Here is a 16089-nt window from a genome sequence, read left to right as displayed (position 1 = left end):
GAATCCGTGTCGGTATCAGTGTCTGCTATCTGGGAAAGGTGACGTTTGAGACCCCGAAGGGCCTTGTGACACAGTCAAAGCCATGGATTGACTCCCAGCTTTTTCCCTGGACTCTGCTTTGTCCAATCTTTTATGTAATAAAGTTACATTTGCATTTAAAACATTCCACATATCCAACCAATCAGGTGTCGGCGGTGCCGACGGAGACACCGCCATCATCTGCTCTACATTTTCCCTAGACGAGCCTTCCGCTTCAGACATGCCGACACACACGTACTGACCCCCACACACACACACTGGGATATACAAATATGGGGACAGCCCCCCAATAAGGCCCCTTTCAGAGACAGAGAGAGAGTATGCCAGCACACACCCAGCGACACTGGGCACTGGAACAAATTCCCAGTCTGTACAGCGCTTTTATAGATATATAATACACTTACTGCGCCAATTAAATGTGCCCCCCCCCCCCTCATTTTTGCCCTCTGTACTTGTGTTCAGCAGGGGAGAGTCCGGGGAGCAGCTTCTCTGCAGCTTGCTGTGGAGAAAATGGCGCTGGTTAGTGCTGGAGGATCAAGCTCCGCCCCCTCAACGGCAGGCTTCGGTCCCGCTCAAATTCTTTATACTGGCGGGGGTTTTGTAATATACTGCCTCCGCAGTATCTGTTATGCTGGCCAGTGTCCCTTGAGGTTATTACTGCTGCCCAGGGCACCCGCCCTGCACCCTTACATTGCCTTATGTGTGTGTGTGTGGGAGCAATGGCGCGCAGCGTGACCACTGCGCGGTACCTCAGTGAAGATCTGAAGTCTTCTGCCGCCTGTGAAGTCTTCTTTCTTCTTATACTCACCCGGCTTCTATCTTTCGTCTCTGTGAGGAGGACGGCGGCGCGGCTCCGGAATGAACAGCGAGGACGACACCTGTGTTCCGACCCTCTGGAGCTAATGCTGTCCAGTAGCCTAAGAAGCAGAGCCTATCATTTAAGTAGGTCTGCTTCTCTCCCCTCAGTCCCACGATGCAGGGAGCCTGTTGCCAGCAGTGCTCCCTGAAAATAAAAAACCTAACAAAAGTCTTTTCAGAGAAACTCAGCAGAGCTCCCCTGCAGTGCATCCAGTCTCCTCTGGGCACACGATCTAAGTGAGGTCTGGAGGAGAGGCATAGAGGGAGGAGCCAGTGCACACCCATTCTAAAGTCTTAGAGTGCCCATGTCTCCTACGGAGCCCGTCTATACTCCCTGGTCCTTACGGAGTCCCCAGCATCCTCTAGGACGTAAGAGAAAATAAAGTTTTTATTGTCGAGGTGCTGGCTAGCTATACAATTACACATTACCATAAGATTATACGTATGCACTGAACTGGTGTATTCCACTTTTATTTTTACTAGGGAAGTTGATTATTTCCTGTTGGCGCATTGTTTAGCAGGTAAATAGTTTTGCATTTTTGCTCTGTACTTCCTGCACGGACACTTTACTTCCGGGAGGATGAGTGACGGCAGACTGTGCTGGGCTTGTATTGCTGTAGTGTGTACAGACATGTCTTTTCCAAAAATCAATGTATCCTTATGTGTTTCTTTTCTGTCATTGCAGCTGATATCATATCTACAGTAGAATTTAATCATTCTGGAGAATTATTAGCCACTGGAGATAAAGGAGGACGAGTGGTCATTTTCCAGCAAGAGGTTAGTTAGTTGACTGTGGTACTGCAGCGCTCCCTTCTGTATTCCATATAACTGATATCTAGGGCCTTTAGCCTGTGTGTCTGGACCCAGAATATGGTTCATCAATATTTTTGTGGGATAATTATTATTCATTTGGGAGTAGATTACAACAGGAGTTATGTAATTGAAAGCTTAAAAGACAACTGGGTTACGTGCGTGCTTAGTGGCTACATCGCGTGATTGCCCGTCTGTCATTCCCCATTGTGTCGGTTTCTACGTATGTTGCCCACTGAAATGTGTAGAGGCCTAAACACTAGGAGGCCCTTCCTAATTATACTGCCAGTCACTTAGGGTCTATTTCATGTTTCTATGCAACGGGCGATGTTCACGCAAGTGAGCGATTATCGGCAGACAGCGCCTGTGCTGTGATCGCACTGCATATGCATCAATGTGCCGCTGCCATCCTGCTCGCATTGAGGAATTTATGGGAGTGGTTGTCAGGAAGTGACCATTTGGAGGGGTTAACGGGGAGTGGTCGCAGGTGTGTCATGACAGTTTTTGGGGCATGTATCTGCCGTCCGCTGCATGCTTTTTGCGTATAGACTACGCAATTACTAATGAGTTTAAGATAGCTCTGGTGGGCGTCTTTTTTCATTTCTGGGTGACATCTTCACTAGCTAATATCGGCAGTCACGGAGCTGTGCGTACAAACATGAATTTGGTCCTAAAGGGCCCCATACACTAGAACGAGAATGCCTGATTTCATCCGAATTCGGGACGATATATCGGGTGAAATTGGGCATTTTGGAGGTGTTTCCGATCCGATGCGCGTTCCCGTGAGCATCGGATCCCCTAAATTGAATGTGCTGCACTAACGATCATGTCCGACCCCGCAGGCATGGCTGGGATCGCATACGATACATCGTATACAAAAGGACCGCATACGATGTATCGTATGCGATCTTGCCGCCCGGGAAGGTCCCGGGCAGTTCAAGGGAAATCGCCTCTGACTTCAGCCTCCGACATATCGTTATCGTTGTAATGTGTGGGGCCCTTTAGCCCCACCGTGATCTTCAGTATCTTTTGTGCTGCACTGCTAATCTGTTGAGAAGTCGACAGGCATTCCCAGACTTGTAGCTGGTATTTTTCCTATTACACCTCACAGTGACTTTTGCTTTTGGCTGCCGTAATGGTATATAAGCCAGCCACTGCCATCTAGTGGTGCACAGAAAGAACGCACATTATTGCCAATGGAACATAAAGTTAATTGAAAATGCATGGGCTGTTCAAGTAGAGTTTAAATGTTCCTCTGTGCTGCCATTTGCAGAGTAAGAGTCCATATCACAGAGGGGAATATAGTGTATATAGCACTTTCCAGAGCCACGAGCCTGAATTTGACTACTTGAAGAGTTTAGAGATTGAAGAGAAGATCAACAAGATCCGGTGGCTACCACAGAAGAATGCAGCACAGTTCCTGTTGTCTACAAATGGTAAGGAGAAGATTTTAGGTGTGTGTTTTTTTTTGCTTTGTTTTTTTCTTGTGGTATAAGGCAAGCAAATAGTTGTTTTGGGTTGTGTTTTTTTTTTTTTTTTTTTTTACTGCTGTAGCTGCTAAAGATTTGTATTAGTTGAAAAGCACAGTTTGTAAATGAGAAGCTTCTGCCTTTTTCTGATGTGTTTTATCAAAATGGCGGCATGACTGATTCTGTCAGATACTCCTTTTCCAATGCCAGTAAAATCTGGTGTTGCATAGTCTTGTGCAGTGTGTTGTATCTGACATTTACTTTTTATACATATATTACATACATAATAGCTCTTCTTAACCTCATCCCTAAAGACCCAAGCTTTTGCTTGAAGACCCCTGACATCATCCGTACTGTGTAGTCATCATTCACAATGTCAAATGCCCCCCCCCCCCAAAAATCTACTTCCATAGTGATCATACCGCAGGATATCGCAACCTTCCATTTGTGTGGCTTCAGATCTTGTGTTTCAGTGATGAGGCAGCAGAGGTGTTAGTGTTTATGCAGTGCATACAGTGTCACCCACAATTCTATAAGCTTCTGATTGTTTCTCACAGATAAAACTATCAAGCTGTGGAAAATCAGTGAACGTGACAAAAGACCAGAGGGTTACAATCTGAAGGAAGAGAATGGGAGATACAGGGATCCAACCACTGTGACCACGCTCAGGGTAAGCCATCCATCTGTGGCTGTACACTTCAGTATAACCGTAGAGTTCTAGCACATCTTACTTGTTGCTTCCTCAGTATTGTTCTGTGTCTCATGTGATGACGACATCTGTATTGTACTCTGTTATGCTCTCTCTTGTTGTTAAAGGTGCCAGTATTCCGCCCCATGGACCTGATGGTTGAAGCAAGTCCTCGTAGGATATTTGCCAATGCCCACACGTATCACATCAATTCTATCTCTGTCAACAGCGACTATGAGACTTACTTGTCAGCAGACGACCTGCGCGTCAACCTTTGGCATTTGGAGATCACAGACAGGAGCTTTAGTATCCTGCAATACATAATCAGTACTGCTTTTTTTTTTAAAAGAAAACAAAAATACTTGATCTGGATTTATAGAAATTTTAACTCCAAACATGGTGGGGGTAATTCAGTTTTTGTTCCCCGCTGCTGTCACTAGATGGCGCCTGATGAAGCCGTTCACCGCCTGAGCTGGTGAGCTGAAATATGCGAGAAGTCAGCTTTTTGGGTGCCCAAACAGCACTTCTTGCGTCGTGACCATTAGTTTAGCCATGTTACTCGGCTAAACCCAGTCTGCTTGGGCATGACATGTTAAGTAGCGCCCCACAATCTCATGTCCCTTCAGGCAGGAGATCGGGTGCACAAAACAATTTAATCCCCCCCCCGCCCCCTTGGTAAATTACTGTATTTGTTTGCTTGTACGTTCCTGGAAGACGTTGCTTTCTGTGTATATCAACACACGTGGGGCTGAATGGCTTGTTCTGGGTTCAAAGTTTGTGCTTAATTGAAAAATATTTAAGAAGTTTGACTGTTTCAGGGGGGGATCTGTCATACTTTGGGGAAATAAAGTGGAGCAGTTGCCTGTAGCAAACAGCTAGCTGCTAACTGTCATTTAATTGACTGTGCTAGATAAGTGATAGCTGGAAGCCAATTGGTTGCTATGGGCAACTTCACTTTCTCTCTCCAAGGTTTGATACATCCCTCCCTTTACTGTCTGTGACTTAATACTGCCCAAGGCACATGGTCATTTTAATCCAGTGATGTTTATGATCAGCATCAAGAGGGCCTTTTTTTCCTGATAATTATATTAATATACATCCATTATTTTCTAAGAGAACTCCATACTCCCATGCTCTGAGGATTCAGTTTGTGAGAAAATGTACATTTCAGAAGCCTAAGATTGTTGTGTTACATACTGTGTAAGGTGTTTCACGGGCAGTGGTGCTGTTAGGGTGCGTGTAGTAATGAAGAACTGGATGTTTCACTTTCCTTTAAACTTACAATGGACTCTTTGTAAGGGTGTGTACACACGGTGAGATATTTTCTTTTGATTTTGACTATATAGTCAAAATCGCAAGAAAAGTTGGTGCAGATCGCAAGGTGAAAGTCACCTTGCGATCCCGATTCGATACCGATGCACGGTCCCGCCAGGTCGGCATCGCAAGAAAAGATAGACTGTGCAGGCAAGTCAATCCTTGCTAGATTGGTGTACTATCTAGTTCATCTCACATGTCAATGAAATCTCACATAAGCCAAAATCATAAGCACACATAGTCCATATCTCAAGAAAAGTTAGTCAAAATCGGTGGTGCTGGGCTCAGGGGAGTTCAAGGGAAATCGCAAGTGAAAATCGGGCATAGCAAGGATCTCACCGTGTGTACTACACACCCTTAGAGCCGTTAATGGTTTGTTTATTTTCATCTACCTCTGTAATTGTATACAAACAGATAAATATAATCTTGTTACTGGCTCTACCTTGTGTTCATGGCCATGCTAAAAAGTCAGCTCTTTACAGATACCTTTCCTCCCCATATATATGTATTGCCTACCTGCCAGTGTTTGTAGTGCGCTCCTTCACTCTCTGCTCAAGACATCGTAGATATCAAACCTGCCAATATGGAAGAGCTGACGGAGGTGATCACAGCAGCGGAGTTCCACCCACATCACTGCAACACTTTTGTATACAGCAGCAGCAAAGGCACCATCCGTCTTTGTGACATGCGGGAGTCCGCACTGTGTGATCGCCACTCCAAGTGTAAGTTACCGCATCCCACAGTGCAGTCTCTGTCACTATACTGCACTGCCCCTATCGGCTGTGCAGGAGTACTGCGCTGCCCCCTTTTCTGTCCTTTCCTACAGCAGATCTGGGCACATAGGAGATTTTGGGATTTGGCTCTTAATTAGAGGTGAACTGCTTGCCTCGTCTTTTTGTTTTACATTACGGCACCTGACCCTCATTTTCTGCCACCCTGATGCTTATTTCAGTGTCCTGTTCACTGATGCAGCAATGTTTATCCAACATGTACTTGTCCTACGTTCTCTTGTTCTGTCTCTCTTTTTTTCTTTTTTTTCTTTTCTGGTTTTGCTCATTTATGTGCTTTGTAATGTGCTGCGAAACAGTTGTGGTGCCATATAAATAATTACCTGAGTAACATTATATTTATATTTTCAGTGTTTGAAGAGCCAGAAGATCCCAGCAATAGGTCATTCTTCTCAGAGATTATATCTTCTATATCGGATGTCAAGTTCAGCCATAATGGCCGATACATGATGACGAGGGACTACTTGTCTGTCAAAATCTGGGACTTGAACATGGAAAGCCGTCCGGTGGAAACATATCAGGTGAGTGAGATATGATAGGAAGCCAGGCCAAGAAATTTCTACCAATTGCTGCAGTTTGAATTATACTGGTTGTTTACCCACCTAATGTGTTGCGGCAGATCCCCCTCCCCACCAATAGCGGCACACCTTACATTTTCCCTCTGATCTCGAATCCGCTTATATTCCATCTCACCGGATCTCACTTCCTCATTGAGTTGCAGCTAGTCCATCCCCTACAGCCTGTAGCCGAAAGAACTTTTTGATCTGTTTCCAGAAACCCCAAACGGTCCGAAACCAATTACTTAACTATTTATAAACCTCCATATTCTCCCTGTTATTTCAGAGGTAGCACGTGACACTAGTAGTTCTTAAGAAAATATGAGCTCTGAGTATGCATCTTTACATTGTACTCTGCAATGCTGACTTCATGTTGTATCTAATAACTCACTGGGCTCAATCCTGTTAGCCGTGAGGAGGTTGAATGGCATAGAAATGCTCGCAAACGACATCTCAACCCGATCTCTCCCTGGACTCTCAGATCTTTGTATGCTGTCCTTTGGTGCCAGAGGTGCAGCATCCAGCCTGGGAGAGAACTCGCAGCGAATAGGATTGACTGTCATACATATGGATTCTGGCATCTCTGTGACTGATCTGCAGATTGCTTGTACCGTTTTTTTATGGTGTACATTTTCCATGGAAGTATTGTATATTTTGTGCTTTGTTGGGTTAGTACATTGTAAAAATGAAATGCATCAGCAGGATTCATAACCTTAATGCTGAGTTCCTTAGTTTGAATTGCACAGCACTAATTCCATTCAAATGTTTGAAAAGTCGGTTGGGTGTCTGTTTTTTCCTGTCTATTAGATAGGGAAAAACAGACTCCCAACTGACTTTTCAAACATTTGAATCTCCCCCCATGTGTCTGTAGTACACATGCTGGACATGACCATTTACCCACTTGCCAGGCGCGAATGCATCAAATCTGACCACGACAAGCTGGCCTTTCCCTAACATTGTCGCATCTGATGCTAAGCTCCCAAAATTGAATTTCTCTATCGTCCTAGTGGATGCTGGGGTTCCTGAAAGGACCATGGGGGATAGCGGCTCCGCAGGAGACAGGGCACAAAAAGTAAAGCTTTAGGATCAGGTGGTGTGCACTGGCTCCTCCCCCTATGACCCTCCTCCAAGCCTCAGTTAGGTTTTTGTGCCCGGCCGAGAAGGGTGCAATCTAGGTGGCTCTCCTAAAGAGCTGCTTAGAAAAGTTTAGCTTAGGTTTTTTATTTTACAGTGAGTCCTGCTGGCAACAGGATCACTGCATCGAGGGACTTAGGGGAGAAGAAGTGAACTCACCTGCGTGCAGGATGGATTGGCTTCTTTGGCTACTGGACATTAGCTCCAGAGGGACGATCACAGGTACAGCCTGGATGGTCACCGGAGCCTCGCCGCCGGCCCCCTTGCAGATGCTGAAAAGAGAAGAAGGTCCAGAATCGGCGGCAGAAGACTCCTCAGTCTTCTTAAGGTAGCGCACAGCACTGCAGCTGTGCGCCATTGCTCTCAGCACACTTCACACGGCAGTCACTGAGGGTGCAGGGCGCTGGGGGGGGCGCCCTGGGCAGCAATGAAAATCCTTTTTTTGGCAAAAAATACCTCACATATAGCCTCCGGGGCTATATGGAGATATTTAACCCCTGCCAGAATCCATTTTTAAGCGGGAGACGAGCCCGCCGAAAAGGGGGCGGGGCCTATCTCCTCAGCACACAGCGCCATTTCCTCACACAGTTCCGCTGGTCAGGAAGGCTCCCAGGCTCTCCCCTGCACTGCACTACAGAAACAGGGTTAAATCAAGAGAGGGGGGGCAAAATTTGGCGAAATTGTGATTTTATAAAAGCAGCTATAAGGGAGCACTTATTATAAGGCTATCCCTGTAAAATATAGCGCTTTGGTGTGTGCTGGCAAACTCTCCCTCTGTCTCCCCAAGGGGCTAGTGGGGTCCTGTCCTCTATCAGAGCATTCCCTGTGTGTGTGTGCTATATGTCGGTACGTGTGTGTCGACATGTATGAGGACGATGTTGGTGAGGAGGCGGAGCAAATTGCCTGTAATGGTGATGTCACTCTCTTGGGAGTCGACACCGGAATGGATGGCTTATTTATGGAATTACGTGATAATGTCAACACGCTGCAAGGTCGGTTGGCGACATGAGACGGCTGGCAAACAAATTAGTACCTGTCCAGGCGTCTCAAACACCGTCAGGGGCGTTAAAACGTCCTTTTACCTCAGTCGGTCGACAGACACAGACACGGACACTGATTTCAGTGTCGACGGTGAAGAAACAAACGTATTTCCCTTTAGGGCCACACGTTACTTGTTAAGGGCAATGAAGGAGGTGTTACATATTTCTGATACTACAAGTACCACAAAAGAGGGTATTATGTGGGATGTGAAAAAACTACCTGTAGTTTTTCCTGAATCAGATAAATTAAATGAAGTGTGATGATGCGTGGGTTCCCCCCGTTAGAAAATTATTGGCGGTATACCCTTTCCCGCCAGAAGTTAGGGCGCGGTGGGAAACACCCCTTAGGGTGGATAAGGCGCTCACACGCTTATCAAAACAAGTGGCGGTACCGTCTATAGATAGGGCCGTCCTCAAGGAGCCAGCTGACAGGAGGCTGGAAAATATCATAAAAAGTATATACACACATACTGGTGTTATACTGCGACCAGCGATCGCCTCAGCCTGGATGTGCAGAGCTGGGGTGGCTTGGTCGGATTCCCTGACTAAAAATATTGATACCCTTGACAGGGACAGTATTTTATTGACTATAGAGCATTTAAAGGATGCATTTCTATATATACGAGATGCACAGAGGGATATTTGCACTCTGGCATCAAGAGTAAGTGCGATGTCCATATCTGCCAGAAGATGTTTATGGACACGACAGTGGTCAGGTGATGCAGATTCCAAACGGCACAAAGGTGTATTGCCGTATAAAGGAAGAGGAGTTATTTGGGGTCGGTCCATCGGACCTGGTGGCCACGGCAACTGCTGGAAAATCCACCGTTTTTACCCTAAGTCACATCTCTGCAGAAAAAGACACCGTCTTTTCAGCCTCAGTCCTTTCGTCCCTATAAGAGTCATATCTGCCCAGGGATAGAGGAAAGGGAAGAAGACTGCAGCAGGCAGCCCATTCCCAGGAACAGAAGCCTTCCACCGCTTCTGCCAAGCTCTCAGCATGACGCTGGGACCGTACAGGACCCCTGGATCCTACAAGTAGTATCCCAGGGGTACAGATTGGAATGTCGAGACGTTTCCCCCTCGCAGGCTCCTGAAGTCTGCTTTACCAAGGTCTCCCTCCGACAAGGAGGCAGTATGGGAAACAATTCACAAGCTGTATTCCCAGCAGGTGATAATCAAATTACCCCTCCTACAACAAGGAAAGGGGTATTATTCCACACTATATTGTGGTACTGAAGCCAGAAGGCTAGGTGAGACCTATTCTAAATCTAAAAAATTTGAACACTTACAAAGGTTCAAATCAAGATGGAGTCACTCAGAGCAGTGATAACGAACCAGGAAGAAGGGGACTATATAGTGTCCCGGGACATCAGGGATGCTTACCTCCATGTCCCAAATTTGCCCTTCTCACTAAGGGTACTTCAGGTTCGTGGTACAGAACTGTCACTATCAGTTTCAGACGCTGCCGTTGGATTGTCCACGGCACCCCGGGTCTTTACCAAGGTAATGGCCGAAATGATGATTCTTCTTCGAAGAAAAGGCGTCTTAATTATCCCTTACTTGGACGATCTCCTGATAAGGGCAAAGTCCAGGGAACAGTTGGAGGTCGGAGTAGCACTATCTCGGATACTGCTACAACAGCACGGGTGGATTCTAAATATTCCAAAATCGCAGCTGATCCCGACGACACGTCTGCTGTGCCTAGGGATGATTCTGGACACAGTCCAGAAAAAGGTGTTTCTCCCGGAAGAGAAAGCCAGGGAGTTATCCGAGCTAGTCAGGAACCTCCTAAAACCAGGAAAAGTGTCAGTGCATCATTGCACAAGGGTCCTGGTAAAAATGGTGGCTTCCTACGAAGCAATTCCGTTCGGCAGATTTCACGCAAGAACTTTTCAGTGGGATCTGCTGGACAAATGGTCCGGATCGCATCTTCAGATGCATCAGCGGATAACCCTATATCCAAGGACAAGGGTGTCTCTCCTGTGGTGGTTACAGAGTGCTCATCTTCTAGAGGGCCGCAGATTCGGCATTCAGGATTGGATGCTGGTGACCACGGAGGCCAGCCCGAGAGGCTGGGGAGCAGTCACACAAGGAAAAAATTTCCAGGGAGTGTGATCAAGTCTGGAGACTTTTCTCCACATAAATATACTGGAGCTAAGGGTAATTTTATAATGCTCTAAGCTTAGCAAGACCTCTGCTTCAAGGTCAGCCGGTATTGATCCAGTGGGAAAAACATCACGGCAGTCGCCCACGTAAACAGACAGGGCGGCACAAGAAGCAGGAGGGCAATGGCAAAAACTGCAAGGACTTTTCGCTGGGCGGAAAATCATGTGATAGCACGGTCAGCAGTGTTTCATTCCGGGAATGGAAACTGGGAAGCAGACTTCCTCAGCAGGCACGACCTCCACCCGGGAGAGTGGAAACTTCATCTGGAAGTTTTTCCACATGATTGTGAACCGTTGGGAAATACCAAAGGTGGACATGATGGCGTCCCGTCTGAACAAAAAACGGGACAGGTATTGCGCCAGGTCAAGAGACCCTCAGGCAATAGCTGTGGACGTTCTGGTAACACCGTGGGTGTACCAGTCGGTGTATGTGTTCCCTCCTCTGCTTCTCATACCTAAGGTACTGAGAATTATAAGACGTAGAGGAGTAAGAACTATACTCATGGCTCCGGATTGGCCAAGAAGGACTTGGTACCCGGAACTTCAAGAGATGCTCACAGAGGACTTATGGCCTCTGCCGCTAAGAAGGGACTTGCTTCAGCAAGTACCATGTCTGTTCCAAGACTTACCGCAGCTGCGTTTGACGGCATGGCGGTGGAACGCCGGATCCTAAGGGAAAAAGGCATTCCGGAAGAGGTCATTCCTACCCTGGTCAAAGCCAGGAAGGAGGTGACCGCACAACATTATCACCACATGTGGCGAAAATATGTTGCGTGGTGTGAGGCCAGGAAGGCCCCACGAAGAAATTTCAACTCGGTCGATTCCTGCATTTCCTGCAAACAGGAGTGTCTATGGGCCTCAAATTGGGGTCCATTAAGGTTCAAATTTCGGCCCTGTCGATTTTCTTCCAGAAAGAATTGGCTTCAGTTCCTGAAGTCCAGAAGTTTGTCAAGGGAGTATTGCATATACAACCCCCTTTTGTGCCTCCAGTGGCACTGTGGGATCTCAACGTAGTTCTGGGATTCCTCAAATCACATTGGTTTAAAACCAGTCAAATCTGTGGATTTGAAGCATCTCACATGAAAAGTGACCATGCTCTTGGCCCTGGCCTGGGCCAGGCGAGTGTCAAATTGGTGGTTTTTTTCTCAAAAAAGCCCATATCTGTTTGTCCAGTCGGACAGGGCAGAGCTGCGGACTCGTCCCCAGTTCTCTCCCTAAGGTGGTGTCAGTGTTTCACCTGAACCAGCTTATTGTGGTGCCTTGCGCCTACTAGGGACTTGGAGGACTCCAAGTTGCTAGATGTTGTCAGGGCCCTGAAAATATAGGTTCCAGGACGGCTGGAGTCGGGAAAACTGACTTGCTGTTATCCTGTATGCACCCAACAAACTGGGTGCTCTTGCTTCTAAGCAGACTATTGCTAGTTGGATGTGTAATACAATTCAGCTTGCACATTCTGTGGCAGGCCTGCCACAGCCAAAATATGTAAATGCCCATTCCACAAGGAAGGTGGGCTCATCTTGGGCGGCTGCCCGAGGGGTCTCGGCTTTACAACTTTGCCGAGCGGCTACTTAGTCAGGGGCAAACACGTTTGTAAAATCCTACAAATTTGATACCCTGGCTAAGGAGGACCTGGAGTTCTCTCATTCGGTGCTGCAGAGTCATCCGCACTCTCCCGCCCGTTTGGGAGCTTTGGTATAATCCCCATGGTCCTTTCAGGAACCCCAGCATCCACTAGGACGATAGAGAAAATAAGAATTTACTTACCGATAATTCTATTTCTCGGAGTCCGTAGTGGATGCTGGGCGCCCATCCCAAGTGCGGATTATCTGCAATACTTGTACATAGTTACAAAAATCGGGTTATTATTGTTGTGAGCCATCTTTTCAGAGGCTCCGCTGTTATCATACTGTTAACTGGGTTCAGATCACAGGTTGTACAGTGTGATTGGTGTGGCTGGTTTGAGTCTTACCCGGGATTCAAAATCCTTCCTTATTGTGTACGCTCGTCCGGGCACAGTATCCTAACTGAGGCTTGGAGGAGGGTCATAGGGGGAGGAGCCAGTGCACACCACCTGATCCTAAAGCTTTACTTTTTGTGCCCTGTCTCCTGCGGAGCCGCTATCCCCCATGGTCCTTTCAGGAACCCCAGCATCCACTACGGACTCCGAGAAATAGAATTATCGGTAAGTAAATTCTTATTTTTTTTCCTATATGAGCCGTGAGGTTAAAATCCATTAATTGATAAAGGTGGAGAAGTTGAGACTGCAGTCATGTGACCTCATTGACTGTATAAGCCAGAGGTTCTCAAACTCGGTCCTTGGGGGCACACACACTGCATGTTTTGCAGGTAACCCAGCAGGTGCACAGGTGTATTAATTACTCACTGACACATTTTAAAAGGTCCACAGGTGGAGCTAATTATTTCACTTGCGATTCTGTGAGGAGACCTGCAAAACATGCACTATGTGTGCCCCCGAGGACCGAGTTTGAGAACCTCTGGTATAAGCGATTCAATCCACAACATTCATGTGTTCCAGGCTGTCACTGTACAGTTCTTTTTCTGGCTCTGCATTTAGTTTTGCATAAACCATGTCAACCACAAACATTTACTTTACGTTTAATACTTTAGACCACAGGTTCTCAAACTCGGTCCTCAGGACCCCACACAGTGCATGTTTTGCAGGTCTCCTCACAGAATCACAAGTGAAATAATTAACTCCACCCGTGGACCTTTTAAAATGTGTCCGTGAGTAATTAATACACCTGTTCACCCGCTGGGTTACCTGCAAAATATGCACTGTGTGGGGTCCTGAGGACCGAGTTTGAGAACCACTGCTTTAGACAGGTGACGTTACTGATTGATTGCCCTGTGTTCAGTGCAAATGAGACCTTTTATCTGCTCCAGTAAAGAAACCTACTGAACACGTTTAGCTATTATACTTGTTTCAGATGTATAGAGTATGTCGGCTTTATAATACGCCACCCTTGAGATATATGAATGTGAAATAATGGCCTTACATGTTTTAAGGTTGAGGAACTGTGCAGACTGTAATTTTACTATAGTGGTATTTTCATATGTATTACTAAATGGTATTTACAGAGTAAACATGAACACACAGGAATATTTACACTGCCTTGTCTCTGCAGGTACATGAATACCTCAGGAGTAAGCTCTGCTCTTTGTATGAGAATGACTGTATCTTTGACAAGTTCGAGTGCTGTTGGAACGGACCTGACAAGTAAGTTTGGGTGTGAGGGTTGATGGGTAATAAGTACATACTAATGGTATCTAACAGGTTCATTTCTCAGCTGGTGACTGCATCTGATTGCGTTAGGTTGCTGCCACCATCCAGTTGGCTGCAGGCCGTTCTCATTAATACTATGACCGTTTCTGATGTCCAGTTGGTTGTGTTGAGTGGGGGTATAGTGTACTACGAGATGTAGCTCTGCTGGTAATCTTTTCTTTTTATCGTATCCGACAACCCTGGACCTGGTACCAACCATTAGGGTGTATGTGCCATTTCTAGAATGTTGTTTAATTATATTGTAATGGTGACTCACAGTCCTGTGTCTGTCTCTGCCTGCAGTGTTGTCATGACCGGCTCCTACAACAACTTCTTCCGAATGTTTGACCGCAACACCAAACGTGACATCACCCTGGAGGCTTCGCGGGAGAACAGCAAGCCCCGCATGGTGCTGAAACCACGTAAAGTGTGCGCCAGCGGCAAACGAAAGAAGGATGAGATCACGGTGGACAGTCTGGACTTCAATAAGAAGATCCTGCATACAGCCTGGCATCCTAAAGAGAACATCATTGCTGTGGCGACCACCAATAACCTGTATATATTCCAGGACCGAGTAAATTAGTACTGGCCTTTTCCGTGTGGGACAGTCCTTAGTCCACCTAGTTTCGATAGTCAAGCCTAGAATCCATACCCTGTTCCAAAACAGAAGAAAACTTCTGACAGTGCGGGAGCTTTTGCCAGTTCCTCCCCATTCTGACTTTTCCAGTGTTTAAGGTGCCATCGAATATCCTTTTTATAGCTGCGCGGGGAAAACCCCTGCTCCTGCTGTTTTCTTGCCCTGTGAGGGTAATAGCAGGGTTTACTGTATTTTTTTTTTTTTTACTTTTTAAACCATCTTGCCTGATGTGTAGACTTAATTGTTGTCTTTTTTTTATTTTGTGATGTCAATTGCAGTACCAGCCTGCACTCTGTATGGTTCTTTCTCTAGGACTAGAGATTGGTGAGGCTGGGTTTAATCTCTGTAACATTATACATTTATTTTTCTCCCCCTTGCAAAGTCCGTTGGTTTTTTTTTTTTTTTTTTATTCTTATTCACTCCATTTTCTTTTAATGTATTTTTTTTTTTTTTTCTGCAGCTTGTACCTTTTTTTGGACCTCTCCAATTTTTCTCTCTCTCCCCCTTGCTATCTCCTTAGGAATCCTTTCTTCCATACTTCCTGTATCACTTCCTGCTCTTCCTCATCCTACCCTGCGCTGGTGTAAATCCAACCGCTCGAAAGCACACAGGGAAATGGGTTGACCGTGGCAGGGTTGGTGGCATGTGTGTGCGGGGGGGAGGGGAGGGTGGAACAAGGCTATTACCGAGGGTTGTGTCCTGGTCTCTCATTTTAATGACGACCTGACTGTAATCACTTCTTGCCTTGTTTGGCGACGAAAAGGGGGAAAAACAAAAGGACTTAAAAATAAAAAAAGCCAAAAAACGAAGGATAAAAACTACTGAATAAAAGACAAATGAAAAAATTACTTGCGTGTTAAAGAAATGATTACAAGTATTAACCAATTATTGTATTGTTCATATATTTGGGTTAAACACATCCTCGTTTTCTTAAAACATCCACTTTGTTTACAAACACTTGTATATCTGTGTGTGACTGTCTGCATACGAAGCACAACAGAACTTGAATAAAAGCCGCGGCTGCTGCATTTTCATATAGATTCAGACTCAGCCGCACACACATATACAAGTGTGTGTCTCATCTCAAATTAATCAGTGCAGCCTCCTGGTGCGTCCTAGTTAAGTTGCACTGGACCTTGCGTACCGAGAGGGGCTGCAGCATTAGTGTATAGCGACACATCTGTACCACGTCATTATCTAATTTTCTCTATCGTCCTAGTGGATGCTGGGGTTCCTGAAAGGACCATGGGGAATAGCGGCTCCGCAGGAGACAGTGCACAAAAGTAAAGCTTTCCGATCAGGTG

At 46.1% G+C, this 16089-nt stretch overlaps 1 protein-coding gene across 2 annotated transcripts in view; it reads left to right on the top strand.

The window, feature by feature from the left end:
* PPP2R2A (protein phosphatase 2 regulatory subunit Balpha) overlaps nt 1-15633 on the top strand; it is a 71274-nt gene extending 55641 nt beyond the window's left edge. The window contains exons 3-11 of one of the 2 annotated variants that reach the window (XM_063931849.1): nt 1381-1418; nt 1583-1674; nt 2981-3143; nt 3734-3846; nt 3993-4170; nt 5736-5900; nt 6318-6487; nt 14012-14103; nt 14452-15633. In XM_063931849.1, the coding sequence (XP_063787919.1) occupies nt 1381-1418; nt 1583-1674; nt 2981-3143; nt 3734-3846; nt 3993-4170; nt 5736-5900; nt 6318-6487; nt 14012-14103; nt 14452-14731 (1291 nt within the window). In that variant the 3' untranslated portion in view covers nt 14732-15633. The remainder of the gene's footprint in view (nt 1-1380; nt 1419-1582; nt 1675-2980; nt 3144-3733; nt 3847-3992; nt 4171-5735; nt 5901-6317; nt 6488-14011; nt 14104-14451) is intronic. The other variant, XM_063931850.1, reaches the window with a different exon arrangement.
* The last annotated feature ends 456 nt before the right edge of the window (nt 15634-16089 follow it).

This window comes from Pseudophryne corroboree, chromosome 6, assembly GCF_028390025.1.
Source record: "Pseudophryne corroboree isolate aPseCor3 chromosome 6, aPseCor3.hap2, whole genome shotgun sequence".
In the NCBI taxonomy this organism is placed as follows: domain Eukaryota; kingdom Metazoa; phylum Chordata; class Amphibia; order Anura; family Myobatrachidae; genus Pseudophryne; species Pseudophryne corroboree.
The sequence above is the reverse complement of the archived record's forward strand: the minus strand, read 5'-3'. Positions and strand labels throughout refer to the sequence as shown.